This window comes from Drosophila novamexicana, unplaced genomic scaffold (assembly GCF_003285875.2).
Source record: "Drosophila novamexicana strain 15010-1031.04,08,12 unplaced genomic scaffold, DnovRS2.1 tig00000858-arrow-arrow-pilon, whole genome shotgun sequence".
Lineage (NCBI taxonomy): Eukaryota > Metazoa > Arthropoda > Insecta > Diptera > Drosophilidae > Drosophila > Drosophila novamexicana.
Genome location: NW_020824829.1, coordinates 1,027,524 through 1,047,592, shown reverse-complemented (window position 1 = coordinate 1,047,592; position 20,069 = coordinate 1,027,524). Strand labels below are relative to the sequence as shown.

General features: G+C 39.6%; 1 protein-coding gene and 3 non-coding genes across 7 annotated transcripts in view; 3 read left to right on the top strand and 1 right to left on the bottom strand.

The window, feature by feature from the left end:
• Positions 1-586: 586 nt before the first annotated feature.
• LOC115764497 (protein goliath) overlaps positions 587-20,069 on the bottom strand; it is a 40,128-nt gene continuing 20,645 nt past the window's right edge. For 2 of the 4 annotated variants that reach the window (XM_030707585.1, XM_030707584.1), the window contains exons 2-9: positions 19,704-19,735; positions 5,218-5,908; positions 5,017-5,149; positions 3,883-4,000; positions 3,660-3,811; positions 3,504-3,600; positions 1,194-1,547; positions 587-1,140 (exon numbers count right to left, since the gene is read on the bottom strand). In XM_030707585.1, the coding sequence (XP_030563445.1) occupies positions 700-1,140; positions 1,194-1,547; positions 3,504-3,600; positions 3,660-3,811; positions 3,883-4,000; positions 5,017-5,149; positions 5,218-5,779 (1,857 nt within the window). In that variant the 5' untranslated portion in view covers positions 5,780-5,908; positions 19,704-19,735 and the 3' untranslated portion in view covers positions 587-699. Of the gene's footprint in view, positions 1,141-1,193; positions 1,548-1,604; positions 1,946-2,090; positions 3,601-3,659; positions 3,812-3,882; positions 4,001-5,016; positions 5,150-5,217; positions 5,909-19,703; positions 19,736-20,069 lie in introns of those variants that run through there. The other 2 variants (XR_004018031.1, XR_004018030.1) reach the window with 2 other exon arrangements.
• Positions 4,155-4,226, top strand: Trnaa-cgc. Its single transcript has one exon. It is a non-coding gene; the product is annotated as a tRNA-Ala (tRNA).
• Trnaa-cgc lies at positions 4,539-4,610 on the top strand. Its single transcript has one exon. It is a non-coding gene; the product is annotated as a tRNA-Ala (tRNA).
• On the top strand, positions 4,873-4,944 carry Trnaa-cgc. Its single transcript has one exon. It is a non-coding gene; the product is annotated as a tRNA-Ala (tRNA).

Sequence of the window (20,069 nt, the reverse complement as noted above, 5' to 3'; positions counted from 1 at the left end):
AATTCGTAAGGGTAAGGAAATTGGCGAAATGGCGAAATTAGCCCGGATTTTTAGAGTTTTTGGCTAACCCCCTTGGAAAATATTTTGGTGACATTTTAGTCGAATGCTGGAAATCCTTGAATGCCAATCGATAGTCCTGCCTCCCACGAGCTCAAAAAGATATATCCTTCCGATATCTTTAAGGATTTGGCCAGTTATGGCCAAAAATAGAGTGTTCTTTTCACAAAAGTAGCCAAACCTGGGCCATATCCTTGCAGATTTTCATAGGACTTGGTGCGTTAAGATCGCAAGGACGATCTGCACAATACTGCATCAAAACATTGCAGGGTCATCTAAGAATCCAGGACTTGGAGGAGCTGTCCTTGATCCTTAGATGACCCCCGTAATTTTTGATGCAGTGTGGTGCAGTTCGTTCCTAACGCACCAAGTCTTTGGAAAATCCTCACGGATACAGCCGAATTATGGTCACTTTTATGTCAAGAGCAATATATTTTATTTATATCCATAACTCGACCAAATCTCAATGATCCGACCAAGGGTTGCAGCAAGCCTAAGCAACTTTTATTGATTCGTTCACAGTATTTTTATTTTCTGCTGTGATTAATATACAGGGAATGTAAATAGATATAGATATCAACAAGTTTACACACTAAACAGAATACTTTTTACAAATCTACATATGCGACATTCCTTTAAATATTACTCATTAAGATCTACGCCCTCTCCGTTAACCTGAATAGTAATGTAGTCGCTAGCTTCAGCGTTGTCATTCTCTCGCTGTGGATTAGCCAAATTTGGCGCTGGTGGAACCATGCCAGGAGGCAAGGGTGCGGCTCGCCTAGGCAGCGATTGCAAGGAAATCTCGTCGTCCTCCCGCCGCATGAAGCGGCGACGAGTGCGTGCAAAGTCGAAGGTTTCTCTTTGTCTCTGGCGCGACTGAGCATACGAAGCATCCGTGAGCTGCTGCAGCCCATGAGTGGAGCTAGTGCGTCGCACTGGATCCACCCTAGGTTGATGAACCGCTGGCGGCTGTCCCTGACTTATTGATGGCCGCTGTCCACCAAAGCAACCGGTTGCGTAGCTTCCATCCGCGGAGCGTGAGCGCCGTTGTCGTGTAGAATCTCGAGCACTCAGCAGTTGCTGTAAGAACAAGAGTGCTTAGGGAATCGTTCCTTGTAGTAAAAGTAACTCACCTGTTGCATTTCGTCCTTGCGAAAACGCCTCAGTCCTTGCTGCTCCTCCAGCTTGTTGCTCATCTGGGTCATCCAGTCGCGCGCTTGTCTCAGCGACAGCGAACTCTGGGAGCGCTCCGGCAGACGGGCGGGAAACAGCGTCTCCCGGGCACCCACCACGCTGCCGCTGTTCAGGACGAAGACACGCGGGAAATCTATTACAAAGTTACGGCTCTGTATGAGATCGACCAAAGCGCTGGATTGAGCTTGAGCCGGTGCTGGTTCCTGGGCTAAAACAACTGCTGGTGGGGGATTGGAGCTGCCGGCAGTTCGAGCCGGCTCATACTCCAATATGCTCTCTTCACTGCCCAAAAACTGAAACGAAAAGAAGTTATTGAAAGCGCAGATCCATGAATCAATGGAGCGAGCGAGGAGGTCCTCCGAAGTCGGTCCCTTGGCAAATCTACTGATGATTGGACAAGCGCTAGAAGCTCAACGGCATCTACATGGCAAACAAGCGAAGCGTTTTCAAATTCAATCAATTTATTTTGTTCTGTTTTGTAGGTTCTTAAATATGCTTGAGTCAACGTTTTGTTTAAGGTGTTAGCAAAAACTATATGGTATATATATTTATGGAGTACATATCTGGTAATTGTAATCGACAACTAATTAAGGCCCTACGTCTTCTTAACTCTGACTTGTTTTATGCTTAGCGGGCAGTTTTCTGGTTTTGTGGAGTATTCCTGGCGATAAATTGTTCGAAATGGGAAAAACTAAAAATAAATAAAATTAATATGCAATTGGTTTTTGGTATTTTTTTTTCTTTTTTGGCATTGGATCGCAGATATGTTTTCTTAGGTATAAAGCAATTTTCCGAAACCCTGGAACTCATTTCTAAGTACATATTTATATACACACATATACTCGTATTATTATTTGTGCTCTCGTATAGTTAAGGATCCGTTTTAAGGATCAAGCATTAACGCAGCTGTGCTAAGTGTTTAAGTAGCCTTCTCTTAAGCTCGTCCAAGTTGCCAGCTTGTCAAATGTTTTTGGTTAATAATGTTTGTCGAATTCAAATTCGTCCATTAAATGGACTGCGAAATCATAGAGAGAAAAACCGAGAAAAATTAAAATAAATAATATAACTATCGGTATATTTATTCAATTTGAACAACTAAAGCTAAAAGCAAATACTTTGGCACCTTCGACATTATGTTTAAGTGTGTGAATGAGTGTTACTTGAGTGTTTAATGCTTGTATGTGTATGTATAGTACGTGTTTGAGGCGAGGCTTTAGCCATTGCCATTATTGACTAGCAAAACAGGCGCTGATTTTGCTACAAATTATCTTGCATTAAATATTACAGCTACTACGGCTACGCGTTTTATGAATTATAATAATACATTTACATAGTTATACATAGTTTATAGTAATAGTAGTTATTGTAGTACTCGTAAATATTTCTGTTTGCGCTTCTTTCGTTATTTGTTTTTTGTTTATCGACAATTGGTACGCTTAAGTTTAGAACTTAAATATAAAACTTAGAAATCTGCGATATTTATGTTGTTTTCTTTTCTTTTTTTCAATGTGCGTGGGCATTCTTCTTCAGTTCTGTGTCTACAGACTACGCTGATTAGAGCTGTTAAACAATCCAATTGGAGATGTATCTTATAGTTTAATAATCTTCAAGATACATTTCCTTTTGAATGTTTTTCCACAGAGTTACCGTTAGTTTCGCTCGACTGCTGTTCAGCGTTTTAAGTACACGGCGTTCACTGCTTTGCACTGCTTTGCACTGCTTGTCGAAAGCAGTAGGGCGCACCGCTGCACGCATATTTACATGGTAAGTACGCAGCACGTAGAATGTAAAATTTAAATATATAAATGATTTTATACGTAAGCGTAACTATATAGATACGAGGATTACTAATAAATCAGTTACCGGGTGACTTATACGTCAGTCACCTGGCGACTGGCAGTGCAAATTATTTGCGGCATTGTCGCCGGTGCCGAGTTGCGTCTGCCGCGTTCGCGTTCAGCTGAGCCACCCTGTTGAGGCTGCTGCTGCTGTGACTGCTGTTGCTGCTGCAGCAGCGACTGTTGCTGGTGGTAACTACTGCTAGGACTACGCTGATGATAGTTGATAGCACTAGGATTTAAACTACTGATGTTGTGCTGCGGCAGGCCCACAACAATGACGGGCACCACCTCCTCGGAAGCGGATGGAGCGGCACCAGCAGCAGCAGCAGCAGCAGCTGCCGTTGTGGGTGGCAATGCGAGGGGCGCATTATGCTGTGGACTGGGTGTTTGATAGATTTGATCACCCACCACATAACCATAAAACTTGAGGACATCAAGCTTGCACATTGGGCAGGTGCGATGCTCGATCAGCCACGGATCAATGCAGTTCTTGTGGAACTCGTGCCTAAAACAGACTCATATCTTAGTCAACTTACTCAATATTCAATTCAATTCTTGACTCACTTGCAGGGCAAAATGCGGATTATGTCAGCGGGCTTGTAGGACTCAATGCAAATGGCACAGCAGTCGCTGTCCAAGTCCTTTTCGTCGGTCATCTTGCCCGTTTTGGTTGGTATTTTCATAATGGCCTTCTTTGTCACTGAGCAAAGATTGCGCTGAATTGTGACAGTTATATTAATATATATACGTAAGCAAATGATTTTGTATTTAAGAGTTGATATCTTACCGATTGCTGATCCTTTGCTTGCATATAACGGAATCTTTGTATGTAGTAAAAGATAAGCCATACCAGCGAAATAATCATGAGTACAATAAACGATATCGAGACAAACAGAACGGAGGTTCTGAAAAGAGCAAAAATGAACATTAATTACAGGTGTATATAAATATATGTATTCATATGAAGTTTAATCAAACTTTAAATCGATAAAGCTCTTAATTTGACTCCAATTCAAGAGTTCGCGCTGAACAGCAATTTTTGTCCCAAATAGGTTTCATGGGGACGTAGCTCAGTGGTAGAGCGCTCGCTTCGCATGTGAGAAGTCCCGGGTTCAAACCCCGGCGTCTCCATTTGTGCTCGAAGCAAGTGTAATGTTCTTTTTTTACCCTTTTGAAAAATTTATAATTGCTTACTTATGCAAAACAACGTATTAAATAATCAAGACTCGGAATCTGGGACCGGCTCGTTTTATTCTCCGATTAAGGCACACTTCTGGTTTTGCATGTAAGCAGTTTATTGATGGATTGCGATTTTTTATTGAAGAGTGAAGCAGTGCAATGATTATTTTCAATATAAATACAAGTACAGCAGTACTTACACCTTTTGCCAAAGGCTGTATGACACTTGGCGTAAGTGAAGCATTCTGCACTTATTCGTTATATGGGGACGTAGCTCAGTGGTAGAGCGCTCGCTTCGCATGTGAGAAGTCCCGGGTTCAAACCCCGGCGTCTCCATAGAGAATTGTCATTATTTTTTGTTTCATATCAATTTTTTACTTTCTGTTTAATACGACCCCAATTTTAATTTATCAAACACAATTCGCTTTTTAAAAATCATATTTCTATCCCTGATTACTGTCGATTGTATGAATAAAATATTTCACAAGCCAGCAAGCAGTATATTTGTTCTCCATTAAAAAAAAGCAGTGCCTCTATATTTGTATGGAGATTTGGTGCACTTGGCATAACTACGGCAATTTGCACAACCCGTTTTCAAGGGGACGTAGCTCAGTGGTAGAGCGCTCGCTTCGCATGTGAGAAGTCCCGGGTTCAAACCCCGGCGTCTCCACATTTAAGTCTCGATCCATTGGATATTTATTACCCTTTGTAATGCTTTTTTATAGTTTTTTAATGCACTTACCGATTTAAGCCGCTGATAGCTCGGATGCCACGACGTCCTTCGATAATGGAAATAGTTACATTGTGTCCCTTATCGACAGTGCTGGCCAGATCAAGTCCAATCGCTTGATAGGTTATCACGGCGGCAATATTACCTGGTAATCAAAACGAAGATGGTGGTGAGAATGCTGCAACTGTAGTGCGTTCAGCGGATGAAACTTACGATTCTTGTTCTTGATCTGCATCTTTTCCAGCTGCATGACCTGCTTGTCATTGTAGATGATAACCCCTGCGGCGTTATACTGATACACATGCTTCACCTTATCCTCGAACGTGCATCGGCCGCGTCGCACCAGCGCTATCCAGGAAACGCCCTTCTCGGGCAGCGGCATACCCAGGGTGCCACGTATATAGGGTGTGCAGGCAAAGTCATCGCTAATATCATCGGCGGTGCTAATATGAATAAGACGACCTGTGACATTGAGCACTCTGCCCTCGCCGTAGCGCGCCTTTTCGTCCGTAAATTCAATTTCACAGGGAATATTCTCGCTGTCCACGTACGACCAGTTGAGGAAGGCGAAATTATAGAAATCGGAGAGGCGCTCCTCGGCTAGGCTGCTAAACACGAGTGTCGCATTAGCTGGCCGAAAGTAACGCTCCAGATCCTGATTGGCAATGGTCATGGCCGCCACCAAAGTGGTCGTCGTTGTGGTGGATGTCAAATGTGGCTGGCCACCCAACAGCAGCACTAGGCACGCCAGCAGCAGCATCTCTTGGCAGTACATAACCTGGCCGGAGATCTCTTTACTGTTATTTACCACACAGCTCTTCCCGGTTAACAAGCACTTTTCGTCTCTAAGAACGCTGTAACATTTGTTTCTTCGAGTCCGACACTAACCACAGTCGTTTTAATACTGAAACGATAACAACCGAAACAGTTGTGGGCTAAGAGAGTATTTTCCATATGAGAATTCTAGCCATAAATACGAATTGTTGAAATCGATGGCCGCCTAGTTGGCAAAAAGTGTGGGGCCGCTCGTTTAGCTGGCGATAAGCGGCCATATTAATTGTCTCATATTTATTACTGTTTATTTTGAATACCTTCCGCACTGATAAGCGTCTTATCAGAAGTGTTTCAATTTCCTCTTTACCTACTGAAAAGTCTTTTCAAATTGCTGCATTGAACAGTAATAAGGCTTTCACTATCAAAAGCCCTAAATACAAATACTTATTTATATTGCGTGTTTAATTCTTGTTCGCGTTAAATTCTCTCTAAGCAAAATCTGTTGGAACTTAGAAGTATTTCACAACGATTAAGGATAAGGCAGGACAAAGAGAGGTAAGGATCTAGCAGAATATACAACATTTGTATAGTAATTTTATTGTCATATATCATCATATACCATTATTATGTTCATTTATTGTATCCCAACTAAGCAGCTAAATTTCAGTCTGACTTTCCACATACCGTTAACACTTTATGAATCTGTGAATAAACCAACACTTGCCATAAACTTTTTGGATCAGATACAAATCATATTTATTTTCAACTATAGACCGACCCGTTCAGTAATTTAAGTAAATGGCGATTTCCCTAGTTTCCTGCATTTTGGCCATTTCGTTGCGCACAAGCGCCATCTGAAGGCCAATGCCACTGGCAAAGGCGTTGCCATTAATAATATGCCTGATGCCCCAATTTCCCCTCCCCCTGTTTTTGCTAGATCCCTAGTTGTTGCCTGCTGTGTCAGGGAAATGCAATGCATTTAAATATTTTATATTGTGCTGCCAGGGCTAGTGCCATGGCAAATGGGTGGCCAAGAGGCCGCACGAAAGACTCGTGGGTGTGCGGCTGACACTGAAAAGTGGTTCAGCAAGCCACCAGCCACCAGCCGCCAGCATCAACAGCCACTGGCCACCACATAAAGAGGAGCAGGCAACCAGTTCCAGTTCTACTTACTACAAAAACAGACAAGCAGAATCAGCTTGGACACCTACTTGTTATACCTCTATTTCCCTCCCCGACGTCTGGCCATCATATTATTTAATTTTTATATGCACTCGGTTTTTAGCAGTCTACTCAACCAACCAAGTGAGCCAAAGACCCGGCGATTCCACCAATTGAATACAAAACTTTATTTTGACGCCTATTTATGGTCGCATAATTCATTGTGCGTGCACGTGTGTGTGTATGTGTGTGTGCGTATGGGTGACTTGGTTACTTAGCAGTTGGTTATTTGAGATTGCGCTACCTGACTTTGATCATATTGGTAAGTCAAACATCTCAGTTTAATTAAATTTCTTTACAACATAAAAGAATACTGTGTGAAGGTTGCGAGTTCGAATCCCAGTTAAAAGGTGCAAGGTATATTTTAACTACTAGCTATATACTACATTTGGAATGAGAATAAATAGTTGTGTATTCAATCATCACCTCTTAAATAATACTTTTTGCAGTAATTTGGCTTATAAGTTTCGCCCAGATCCCGGCTAGTGTAGCGCCCCTTTAAGTTCGCCTAGGTCTTGCCAAAATGTCTTTTCGATTGGCCCATTGCGCATTTTGCATGCATCGTTGCATTTTATTTCAGCATTCGCTGATGTTGTTGCTGCTGTTGCAGTTGCTCTTGGCATGTGGCTAACCAGCAGGACAAGGGCAGCGATCGATGCTTGCGAAGAAAGGAGTGCAGGGCATGCGGCCAAATGCGGACAGAGTCGGTGGGCAGCCGACTGGGCCAACAGCCGACTGCTAAACGAGCCAGGCAAAAGAAAAAAGCCAACAACCACATTGAGTGAGCACGCTGCCCGTTTAGGATAATGACCCTGACTGTTCGCTGTAGCTGTTGCCAAAAGTGTTAAGAGCGCATATGCAGTAAATATTTGTGTATGTGTCCCACTGTGCGTGTGAGTGTACGGATGCGTGTGCGAGTGAGCGAAAGAGAACGCTGAAAATAAAAGTGAAAAATGGCAAAAATTGAATTTGGTATTCAATTTTTGTATTGTTCATTTGTGGGTTTATTTGTTGTGCGTATTTGTGTGCGAGTGTGCGAGACGTGTGCATATCAAAGATAAAACTTATGTTGGGTGTGTCTGAGTCGCATTTCTTGGTAATATCTACAAATTGAGTTGCTCTTAAAATGCATTTAAAAAGTTTAATAAAAAAGGATTGGAGTTCGAGCCACAAACTTTGTGCACTTGCACAATATTATTATTGTGTAAGCTCTGCTGGCAGTGGAAATATTTATTTGTCAGCTATCAAACATTTAAAGAGAAATCTTTAATTTGTACGCCAAATTTGTCCATCTTATTCACTTCACCTTAATTACACGTATTAATTATTTATATTTTTCGATAAGAACTTGTTGTTGTTGTCACAATTGCGCTTGTCGCCGTATCTGTGGCACTTCTTCTTGTTTATTTATATAAAGCGATTGTTGTTGTTATAAAATTACGCTTCGTACAATTTGGCCAATCGCCAAACTGAGCAAAGTGTTTTCCCCATCTAAATAAATAAAGCGTCTTAATTGTTTTTTCTCCTTTCTGTTTTCCCCATTTAATTTATTCTTTTTATATAGGATTGCGTGCTATTTTTAGTTTATTTATTTTGCGTTTCATGCATTTTTGATAAGTTCTTTGTTTATTGTTTTAGTGGTTAAGCTTCTCATTCAGTCCGATCCACAGGTGCATCTATTTTTAGTTATTTTCCCAGACTTAGCACGACTTATGTTTGCGGGGCATGATAAAAGAACTAACTTAAGCTTCTTTAGCTGGCTTTCAATAAAAAGGCATTTCCATATTTAACTAAAGATATGTTATATCTGGGTTTTCGATTTCCCCTTGCTATTCATATCTTTTAAACAAATACTATCTGCAGAATGGCGCCATAAATCAACAGTTTCTGTTCGTAAATTGCAAAAATCGAAAAAGAATAAATAAAATTCAATTAAAGCAGCCTTCCATAAATTCCGTTAAATAAACACACTCTAAAACCGCGCAGATAAAGCAAAAAACTGCAAATAATTCAACATTTATTTGAGTATAAATTCAAACTCATAAGTGCACTCACATAAACATTCGTCTGTTTGTGTATCAAAACGTGATTTACAAAAAACGTGATACGAATGATAATAGATTTTGCAATACGAGTCTTTGATAGTTGTTTGTTGTTGTTATATTCGCTTTTATCTACAAACGAGTGTTTGCCGCTGCCTTATTCACTTGAATACAAACAACAAAAAATAAATAAAATAAAATATATAAATATTTAATTTATGTGCATTTGACATGCCTAATGGGCAGAGGAAGCACAAATTGCTTTAAACACACGCTAAAGTCGATTGGAGATTTATGAACTAAGAAATTATATAGGTACAAGCCAAACAGACGCCAAAGGATGCCCAGCCAAAGAGCTGAGGAGGAAGTCAAAGACAGTTGCCGGCAATTAAAATGTGATTAGCAATAATTCGACATTAAGGTTCAAGACATGTGCTACACACAACACACTTTATTCATGAGCAGAACATTATATAAGGAAGACTCATTCAAAAATGTATGCAAAGTGAACTGAAAATACTTTGCTGCTGCCAAGAGGAAGTCTTTTGTGGTTGAGTTTTATAATAAAAGTATTATTAAAAGGTTTACGAGAGATGTTAAATAGTAATTTCATGGAGTGTATTAGAAAATTGTCGGATAGAAAACTCAAAAGAAAACTGAACCCACAGTCAGGGTTCGAGTTTCAGGCTAGTGCAAGTCGTTGGTATCAGAGGATACCATGCAAACTAATGGATGAATTATCCAAATCTCATGTTGATAGGTCACAGCTCTATACTCATATACTCCTATAGTCATTATTGTAATAATAATAATAATAATAATTCTAATAATAATAATAAGTCTAATACTAATAATAATTCTAATAATAATAATAATTCGAATAACAATAATAATTCGAATAACAAAAATAATTCTCATAATCATAATAGTTCTAATAATAATATACATAAAATTCATAATATTACTTAAATAAAATTAATAAATTAAACAAAAACGAGAAAGAAGGGCTATCTTCGGCACGCCTAATACCCTTGCAGACCCAACCTTTTCATAATGCTTATAGTGCTTTGCCCGTATCTAAGAAGCACAGGGAAAATAGTTAATGCCGAGTTTGGGCAAGATATCTTGATAAACAAAATGTTTTTTCATACAACTTAATTTTCGACCGATTGTTCCTATGGCAGCTATATGATATAGTGGTCCGATCTAATAGGATTTTGCATATATATGAGGAGCATAGTAAAACTAATAAATGCCGAGTTTGGTCAAGATATCTTGAAAAACAAAATGTTTTTATATACAAAAACTTAATTTTCGACCGACCGTTCCTATGGCAGCTATATGATATAGTGGTCCGATCCAGCTGGTTTTCACATATGTGCTGCGTGCAACAGAAAGAGGGACTTCTGCAAAATTTCATTAAGGTAGCTTTAAAACTGAGAGACTAGTTCGCATAGAAACAGACAGACGGACAGACGGACATGGCTATATCGACTCGGCTGTTGATGCTGATCAAGAATATATATACTTTATGGGGTCGGAGATGTCTCCTTCTATGCGTTACACATTTCACGACAAAATTATAATACCCTCTGCAAGGGTATAATAAAAAATTGATAATAATAGTAATAATAATCTTTGCCTTAACACCAAATACTTTTTGCTGATACCAAATGCTTAAACTTTAATTTTTATAAAAAGTTTGCAGCTATATCTTATACTCATAATTGTAATAGTTATAATAATAATAACATTAATGATGATGATAATAAGAATACTAATAATTAAAATAGTGATAATAGCAATAAAAATATTTGCCAAAAATTTAATTCTCTTTGATACCAATGCGAAAATGTTTAATTTGATTTAAAAGTAACTTAATTCTATACTCTCAATTGTTATAATGTAATAACAAAAAAAATAATACTATTTGTCATATAATTAAATATTTATATAGCCATACCTAACTCTTTAAATCCCATATATCTGCCGCTCTTTATATGAAATAATAAATTTCAAATGCTTAAATTTAAAGTTAAGCAAATTGAATTGGCATTAAATTGTTTGCAAAAGTGCAGCGTTGGGCTGTTGTAGACCGCAATGGCATTTTTGCTGGCATTATTACCACCAATGGGGTTTTGTTTTCTGAAAAGTTTTCATTTAACATTTGAGTGGTTTTGATGCGTTTTAATGCGCTCCGTTGGCTTTAATGCATTTCGTTGAACTCTGCACAACAATCGCAACGACAACAAAGGCAATAGAAACACAACAAAAATGTACCAAGAGAAATGACAGAAAAAATTACAGGTGTAACAGGTAGCACGGACATGTGCACTGATTACGCGCTTAATTTATGCACTTGTTCAGAATTATGAGTGCCATGCTATTATAATAGCTTATAGTTTATAAAGTGCATAATTGTTGTTCAAAATTGTTGTTCTTGTTTTCTTTTTTTGTTGTTGTGCTGATTACGAAAAAAACATGGAAAAAATGGCCATAAGCAATTAGCGTGTTGTAAGCGCCGAAGAACTTCAAATGAACTCTCCCGTCTTTCAATTAGAATTGCGCCACTTGCTTGCCAATGGAGCCCATCGTCACCCCTCTTGCCCTTTCTGCTCCACTCCCTGCCGACCCCCTCTATGATTGCCTCATTGCAATACACGCATTTCAATTTGCTGAACGGCGCTCGTTTTCAAAGTGTTGCCAAGTACAGAGGGCGAAACTTTCGTATGTAGTTCAACTGTGTGTGCGAGTGCGTGTGTGTGTGTGTGTGTGGGTACTTGTAAATGTCGCCAAGCTGTGCTGTCAGTTGTTAAGAATCACTGACACTGGCAGGCAGCAAACGCACAGCTGCTAACTGCCCCCGTTGCTCTAAGCCCCTGCTACAACCCCTCGCCGACGCACTACTTTGGCAATTGGGGCCCTATTAGTAGATTTCGACTTGGATCTTGGCTCATGAGTCGGCTGTCAGCTGCAGGCTGCAGAGAACCATCGCAAGTCGAATGATTTTGTTGAGCCAAATTGGCAAAGGAACAAAACTTTCAAGGCTGTCATGTCGATTGCACTTGTGTCCAAGGGATTATATTGGTAATTAAATGCGAAAATGCGGAATGCGAACCACAAACACGACAGCCAAGTCGCATAAAACTTTACCCCAGTTTGCGTACGATTTGTGGTGCGAGAGATTGAGATTAACAAGTTTTCGCAAGAGGATTTCGACTTGACCCCAACTAAACAAATTCTCGCCCGTCTAAGCATTTGTATTTTCAATTCGGCTCTGTGCGTGTATTCCTTAACCGTTTAACGCCGGGTTTCTTTTGGAATTATAAAGAGCTCAGACCTTTCGAGAAGTCTAACCCCCCTGAGTGGCGCAAATGTGAGTCCCTCCAGCTTATTTGCAAAGCTCTACAAGGGAATGCAACGTCTCATAGAGCGATCGAACGGAAAACTGAGTGGAAATGAAAATGAAAAATACTTTGGCCGGGCAAAGTCATGTAACACTAGACTAGACTAGTAATATAAACATATTTGTTTGTTTCTGCTATGCATTACATTATAAGCACTCATTACACACTTTGAAGGGTGGTTTGCTTTTGGCTGTCGGCTGGTGTGTGATATTATCTTTCAATGCTGTAAGGCTTACTTGTCAGAGGCAGCTGACTTATGGTTTATTATCGGGCAGTGACAGTTACAAAAGCCGCAAGCAAGTGAAATTAAGTAATCAGTAGCAATAAGTTGTAAATCAAATTTCCTATTTCTTTTTTTTTTATACTACATGTATCAGAGACTCTTGTTTATTGTTTTTTAGTATTTGCGCAGCAAGAAATGTTTTATCAGCCGTTGTTTTTTTTGTTTTTATTTTCTTGCCTAGTAAAACTGTAGAGCATAAAGTACTTGTGAATCACTTTAGCATGCGGTGCGCGCTCTCTCTCCCTCTCTCTCTCTCTCTCTCTCTCTCTCTCTCCCATGCTCTCCCTTTCGGTATCTCATAAGTCAACTCTGGCAGAATGCTTGGCACCTTGTGTCTTGTGGCTGTTTGGCGACTGCTGTTCCGCTTGTTTGCATATTGCAACATCTGTGCAAGCGAAACCAATTTAAAACATACGACAGCACATGCTCACACACACACTTGCACACACACGCACACGCATGCAGTCACACCCACACTTTCGAGTTAGAGACCTTTTTCAAAACACACACTGGCACACACACTGCCTGCTAAAAATATCCAACCGCAACAGCAACATTTGTCGTCCGCCCGTTTCGACTCATTTCTTGTTTCATATAACTCAACTCTCATTTATTTTTTTTGCCTTGGAACTGCACTTCGCCTGAACTTTAATTCAGTTTTCATGCCAGATTTTATGTATTTCTTTTCGACTTGACGTGGGCGTTGCCTTTGAGTTTTGACTTGAAAATTGATGTCTGGGCCACTTGTAATTCATAATTGGTCACATATTTTGCATACTATTAACACTTTGATCTTTCGCATTCTCACCCCCAAGCCAAATGCTCAGTTAATTAGTTTGAGAGTTGTTTGACTTTGACAAGTGCTAAATCTCATACAGAACTTACAGAACCGTGAATTATATGTGCATTTATCGCATGTAAGCTACATAACTCTTTTAAGCTGCAAATATTCATTAACAGACTATAAATCAATTATTACGTGGAGCACATATCCATTAATTAATTATATTTTTCATTTTATGTTTATAATTAATTTATAGTTGATAAAATGCTTTCTGTTTGTGCACGCTCTATTAAATAGCAAAAAATAACTAATAAACTTTATTCTCATAAAATATTTAAATTTAATTTGGACATCAATTCCGAAACTAAGCAGGTTTTAAATACCTGTTGGGATATTATTTATTTCCGATTTAGTTCATTAAGCTGTATATTTAATTCTGATTTAGTTCTTGTTATAAGAGGATAGCACACAGTAAGTAATATGCTAGATACAAAGACAAAGCTACATTCAAACACATGCCTGGCATTCGAACCAGCAACCTTCTTGTCGAAATTACTCACTTATTTATCGAGGTCTCTCACTAGACCAAACTCTATGCAATTCATTTAAGTATCTCTAAGAATCTTACTGAATTTATTGACTCCCAACCCCTACGCTTATCACTTGTCTCATAGAACTAAGACAGCATTTCCGTGACCTACATACGATTAAAAATAAAAGAAAAAAGGAAAGAAAACTAAAAGAGAAAAATGCATCTGTAGAGTTCATCTAAATAATGCAGAGGCAGGCAGGAAACATGGTTGGGGGCAGAATCTCTTCAAGTTGTTTGTTTTATTTTGACACAAATTGAAGAACGCTTCGCGCTCGAGTCAAAGGCCAACTCAAAAGTTTAAATGAAGTTGTTGAAGCTTCCTCTTGAGTTTCTGCATTTGCGGAAATCGCGCACTAAAACCGAAAACTGTGCATGTTGTGGCTCATAAATCATTTCACAAAATTATAGACAAAATCAGAATTATGGCGAAACTTTCAGTTCAAAGCGAATAGAACACTTCATCGATAAGACGCGAGCATTGGAAACATTTGCATGAGCCAAAGCGATTCTCCTGTGAAATCTAAATAAAGCAGCTGGCCCTAAGAGAGGGTGGTAAATGGCTGGGGCGGAACATGGGCGGCGGGGCTGTTGCCAGAGTGAAGTGAGTTTCTAATTACCGCCGGCTGCTGTTAAGATTCAAATTACGTGATATCCATTAAAAAATACTCTCCGTACTTTTGCTTTCGTCAGAGCTCCAATTGTTTGACTGGGTTTCAGTTGTTGTTGTTGGGGTAGGGTTCGGGTACTTGGCGCTCAGCCAAAGCTGCCTCTCTTATTTATTTCGCAAATGCATTTTAATGTCACTTTACTGCAAATTGTCAGCGCAGCACATTCATCATGAGGACAGCCAACCCGCCCCTGCACATTTCTGTGCCATTGTTTAAGTAGCTGCCGTAAATGCCAGAATATGCTGTTGAGAATGGGTATAAAGAAAGAGATTCAGGCAGCAGCTGACTTATTGACAATAGCAAGGACATCAAATTTGGCTTAAGGACCAGGCTGGCCTGGCCTGGGCTGGTTTTCAAGGACGCACTCAGGTGCTAAGGACTTGACTAAACGGAAAGTATATGAATTTGAGAAGGTTTAAAACAAAAAATGTATTATACTAAACAATCATTAAAAATAACTCAAACTTATTGAATAATTTTTTAACAAGCATAAACGAATATCTGTCCGATAAAGTAATCACATTTTCTAGCTACAATCGCGTTACAAAGCTAGAGACTTAGAGGCGGAGTTCAAGCTGCGAGACATGTCTGAAAGCCATAACGTTTTTAGCTCTATAAACATTTTAGCTGATTTGTGAGTCGTCTGCCACATAAAAAAACCTCTATTGTCGGCTGGCTAATAAATGTCTTGGCTGTCTGGCTCTGTCTCTGGGCCACACCTACCAAGAATCGAATGCACTTGAACTGTGCCGCTTTGAGGTTTTTGGACTTGCAGCAGTCCAAAGCGAGCCACGAAAACTTGTAGAAATTGTCGCCATAATGCGGTATATAAATATTTATTGTACGTGTTTGGCTGACGTTTCCCCTTATGGCCTTGAGTTTATGAGCCCGAACTGGACTGTTTGTTATTGCCTTTTGTCTCTGGTCTTAAACTTAAACTAATAAAAGCGTCGCAGAGTTATAAAATGCAAACAGAGCGCGCACAACTTTCGAGAAAACTTCTTGAGAAATGCAAGCAAAACAAATAAAAGCGAATATTGATCAAAATGAATTTGATACGGCCAACATAGCCACCCGATGGCGGACGAGTCTATAAAAATATTAACACTCTGGCCACATGACAACCGGCCAAATGAAAATCACGTTCACAATAGTCACGTTTACGGCTGTGGCAATAACAACAAAACGCATCAAAAATATAAGTGCAACACAATACTTGACTTATGTCTGTGACCTGCTGCGCTTTGAATACCCTGTAAAATATGTGGGTTGCAGGGTCGTGTAACGCTTGCGAGCTTTAACCAAGCGTTGGTCTATTTTCTGAGTGACCAACTTAAACGAATGTTAAATTCTTTAGATTTTGGTAACATTCTTATAAGATTTTAGGATTGGCTAGCTCTGGGTCAGGGTTTAGCTGAGCTGAAATAAATCCAGCCTGGATTCGCTAAGCCCAATAAATTTTCAAATTCCTATAAGCTTATGCTACAATCAAAACAATATTATCATGGATTATAGCTAAAAATCGCTCAACAACAGCACAGGCTAAATACTGTCATAGTTGTTAAAGCTTTATATGCTTACAGGGTATACTCTAGCTGATTCTCTTAATTGCGTTCCTTCTTATTTTTGTAGCGACAGAGAGGCGCTGAAGAGGGTCAGCTTAAATGGCAGAACACGTGTTAGGCAACAGCGCCAGCAACGTCATAAATCTCCGCACACCTTCTGTGTCTTGTCCACCCATAGTGCGGGCACAACCCGTTGTCAGTCGGAAGCGCGGCAGCTGCGTCCGCCTCCGTTTGGCCCCATCGGCGGTTCGTTGCGTAGCTTTGAGTATCTTAATACCCCAACCTCAACCCCAACCCCAACCCCAAACCTAGTGCCCGTCCCTATAACCATTTCCCATTTCCAGGCCTTTGCCGCAGTCACCTTTATTGGCCACTCGAACGTCAGCATTTAAAAAAAACGTGATTTCCGCTATTTGCCTGCTGTAATTGTTTACACATAGAGAGGGCGACAGAAAGAGAGAGAGAGAGAGAGAGAGAGAGAGAGGCACGGTCGTGGGTTCGGTTAAGTCCCGCCAACTGTTTAGTCTTCAGTTTGGCTTCTGGCTAAAATAGACGCCAGCTGCCGCCACTCAAAAGTGCACAAAAATGCTTACACTGACGCCCCGACGTCAAATGTCATCCATACTTGCACCCAAAACATGACAGCGGTACAGCCAATGCGTCCACATGCCCCAAGACTTAGACTTAAAAGAAGAAAAAGAAGAAGGGGCAGCAGCGCAAGACACAAATGCAGACACAGGAGTACGAAAAGTAAGTATTGCTGACAGTTGCATTAACTGCGAAAATTCTGACACCTGAATGCAGCTGTTTTGAAAGGCTTTCAAAAGATTGCAGCTGTAGGCGAAAAACTTTGGAAAAGTGCACGAACTAATGGACCTGCAAGAGGGTGGGGGCACATATGTTGTGGCCGATGTGCGTAACAGAGCTCTGAATGTCAGTTAGCCCTGTTTCTAGGGAATATTATAAGGTTGCAAAAAATGATAACTGAGAGATAGAAACGAATGCAAGTATTCAAGTTTAAAGATGAAAGGAAAACTGAAGAATTTCACTTTCGTTTTGTGTATGTATTATTTTGTATATACCTATACAAGTTGTTGATGCATATTGACTGACTGATTGATTGATGTACATCACACAGGTCAAACCTTAAATAAAACAAGCTAAACTGTTCACAGTGGATAATTTTGTGACGTGGTTTTTGGAAAATTTCAAGCACAGATTAAAGAAGTTTAAAATTCCTAACTGTGTATTAAATATATATTTTAATGGTACCATTTAAATAACTTAGCAGACGTACTTAAATTCGCAGAGCCTGAGCGAATTATATTTCTATATTATATTGGTTATTCTTGCAATTTGGAGACAGTTTTGCTGCCTGTTTCGGCCGAAAATTACCTTTGCAGCAATTTGGCTTGCCAATTTTCTTTTGTGCCACTGTGCTTAACGAACCGTGGCTGGCACTAGGATTGCGAATGGGTCTGGAACAGGGGCTGGGTCTGGGTCTTGGTACTTGGAGCATGGCACATGCCATAAGGCTTCCTCCCTGTTTGGCGGGCAACATTGTCAGTTATTGATTTTTGAGCCAGCAACAATGGCAGCAATTTCTTAGAACTTGTAGATACTCTTTACCTATTGAGGTTGTTGCTGTTATCAAAGTCATCAAATGCCAGCAAATGTATAAAAGCAGAAATCAGCGCACTCAACTTGACTTTTTTTCATAGTGAAAACTGTTAATGGCTTTGGCATTTTCCACAGTATTTTCCAACAACAAACGTCAGAATTATCTCTCTATTAAGAGAGACAAGTGACCTCAATATGTTTATGAACCGAAACTAAAACGAAGTCTCCGACTCTGTCTCTGTCTATCTCTCTCCCTCTCTTTCTCGCTCTCGCTGTCTCATTTTCAGTTTCTGTTGCCATATGCAGTTTGGGTTAAGGTTACCGACCCACAGATCTCCTAGCCACAGTCACAGCCTCAGCTTCAGCTTTGGTGTGGCCTGGTCTGGCCAACTGGCCGCATTGAGATACAATTGTATCTGTATCTTGTGCAAATTGTAAATACTGTTGCTGTTGCTGCCGCTGCCGCTGCCTCTGCTGCTGCTGAAGTGGGGCAAACAATGAAGCATCATCGGATGCTTCTCTCTGTCTCTCCTCATCTATTTCACTCTCTCTCTCTCTCTCTCTCTCTCTCTCTCTCTATCTTCTACTATGTTTATTGCATTTTGATGATTTGTATTGTTGTGTATTTTGTGTTTTGAAATTGTGGCTGTTGTTGCTGGGAAGTTGCGTAATGCCAACCTGGTTAGAGCAGCGCTTAGCTGTAATTGTAGTTATAATTAAGTCATAATTGCAGCTAAAAAACCCAAGCAAAATGTTTTTAATTTCGGTTAGATAATGCAAAGAATACAATTGGGAAGTCTAAATTGGAGTAGGGTGTTTCATTGTTAGAATACAATTAAAAAAACTCAATCAAATGTTTCTTTAGCTATAAGCATTGTCAAGTTAAGCTTCGCTTGAATTCAATGTATTTAAAGTTTATTTTACTTTTGTGTACATTACGCCCCAACCTTATCAATTATTTGTATATATGTCATGTACTTTTTTGAGTATTTGCTTATAATTTATTATTTACTTGCTGTGGCCATTACCTGGCGTCTCTCATGAATATCCAAGCCCCACCCAACCACTCGGCCACCCACATGTCACACGCAAGAGACAACACACGTGGATGGCCACGCGCTTTGCTGGGTGCCCCCCCTCCGCTGACAAATACGCCGTATGCCAAACAGCAGACCTGTAAATACCCCCGCCAAAACCCCGATCGGAAGCAAGGTCTTATATTTTTTTTGTAGTCGTCATATGCCAGGTTTGGCCGCAGGCCTTAAAAATTGTAGGTTAAGTCTTTGGTTGAGTCTTAAACTTTATAACCACTAAACGTTTTTTCATAAAAATAACTCGTGTGTATCGTAAAAACTTGTGGTTTTAGTCAGAAAGTATTTATCTGATAACTAAAAATTTTTTAACAATTATTTGACAAGCGTTTTTTGGCTCAAGAGAGTTTATCTTTATATAGATAGCCACACGCGACTATTTTATTTAATTACTTTAATCTATCATCAAATTGTAAAAAGGCAAAATGATGGCATATTATTTTTAACGTGCCAGCTTTCTAATGGCTTCAGCTAACAATAATCTAATTAGGCGCCATTATTTATCATCAAAGTTGACCGCAATTTTTTCAGCTGCCTTCCAATTGATTCGAGCATTAAATTAGCCTCACGTCAGAAGTTTTTACAATAATTAATATGATATATGAACAATTTTCCGCTTTCCACAACAATAAATGCCAGCTCTGACACTTACCACAGTTTTCAATTTCCTTCCGCTGAGGTGGGCTGAAATAAATAAGGTAGAAAACGGCAAATTCAATTATTAAAATGGCAGTCAAATCAATTGAAATATATAAAATATTTAAATAAATAATGCTAACGATTGTTTTGCAGTAAACAAGAAATAACAGCAATTGGTTAAAAAAGAGTGCAATAAATATGTTAACGTGGCCACACGTATGTGTGAAATATGGCAAATTACGTATACGCAACGTTGAGCCCAATTGACCTTGACCTTTGGGCTTGTTGGGGCTTATTACAGCTAGTGCAAAATTGGCCTACAATTTAATTGACGCTTTTGATGCATTCAGTTACAGGTATACATATTTATTGGGAAATC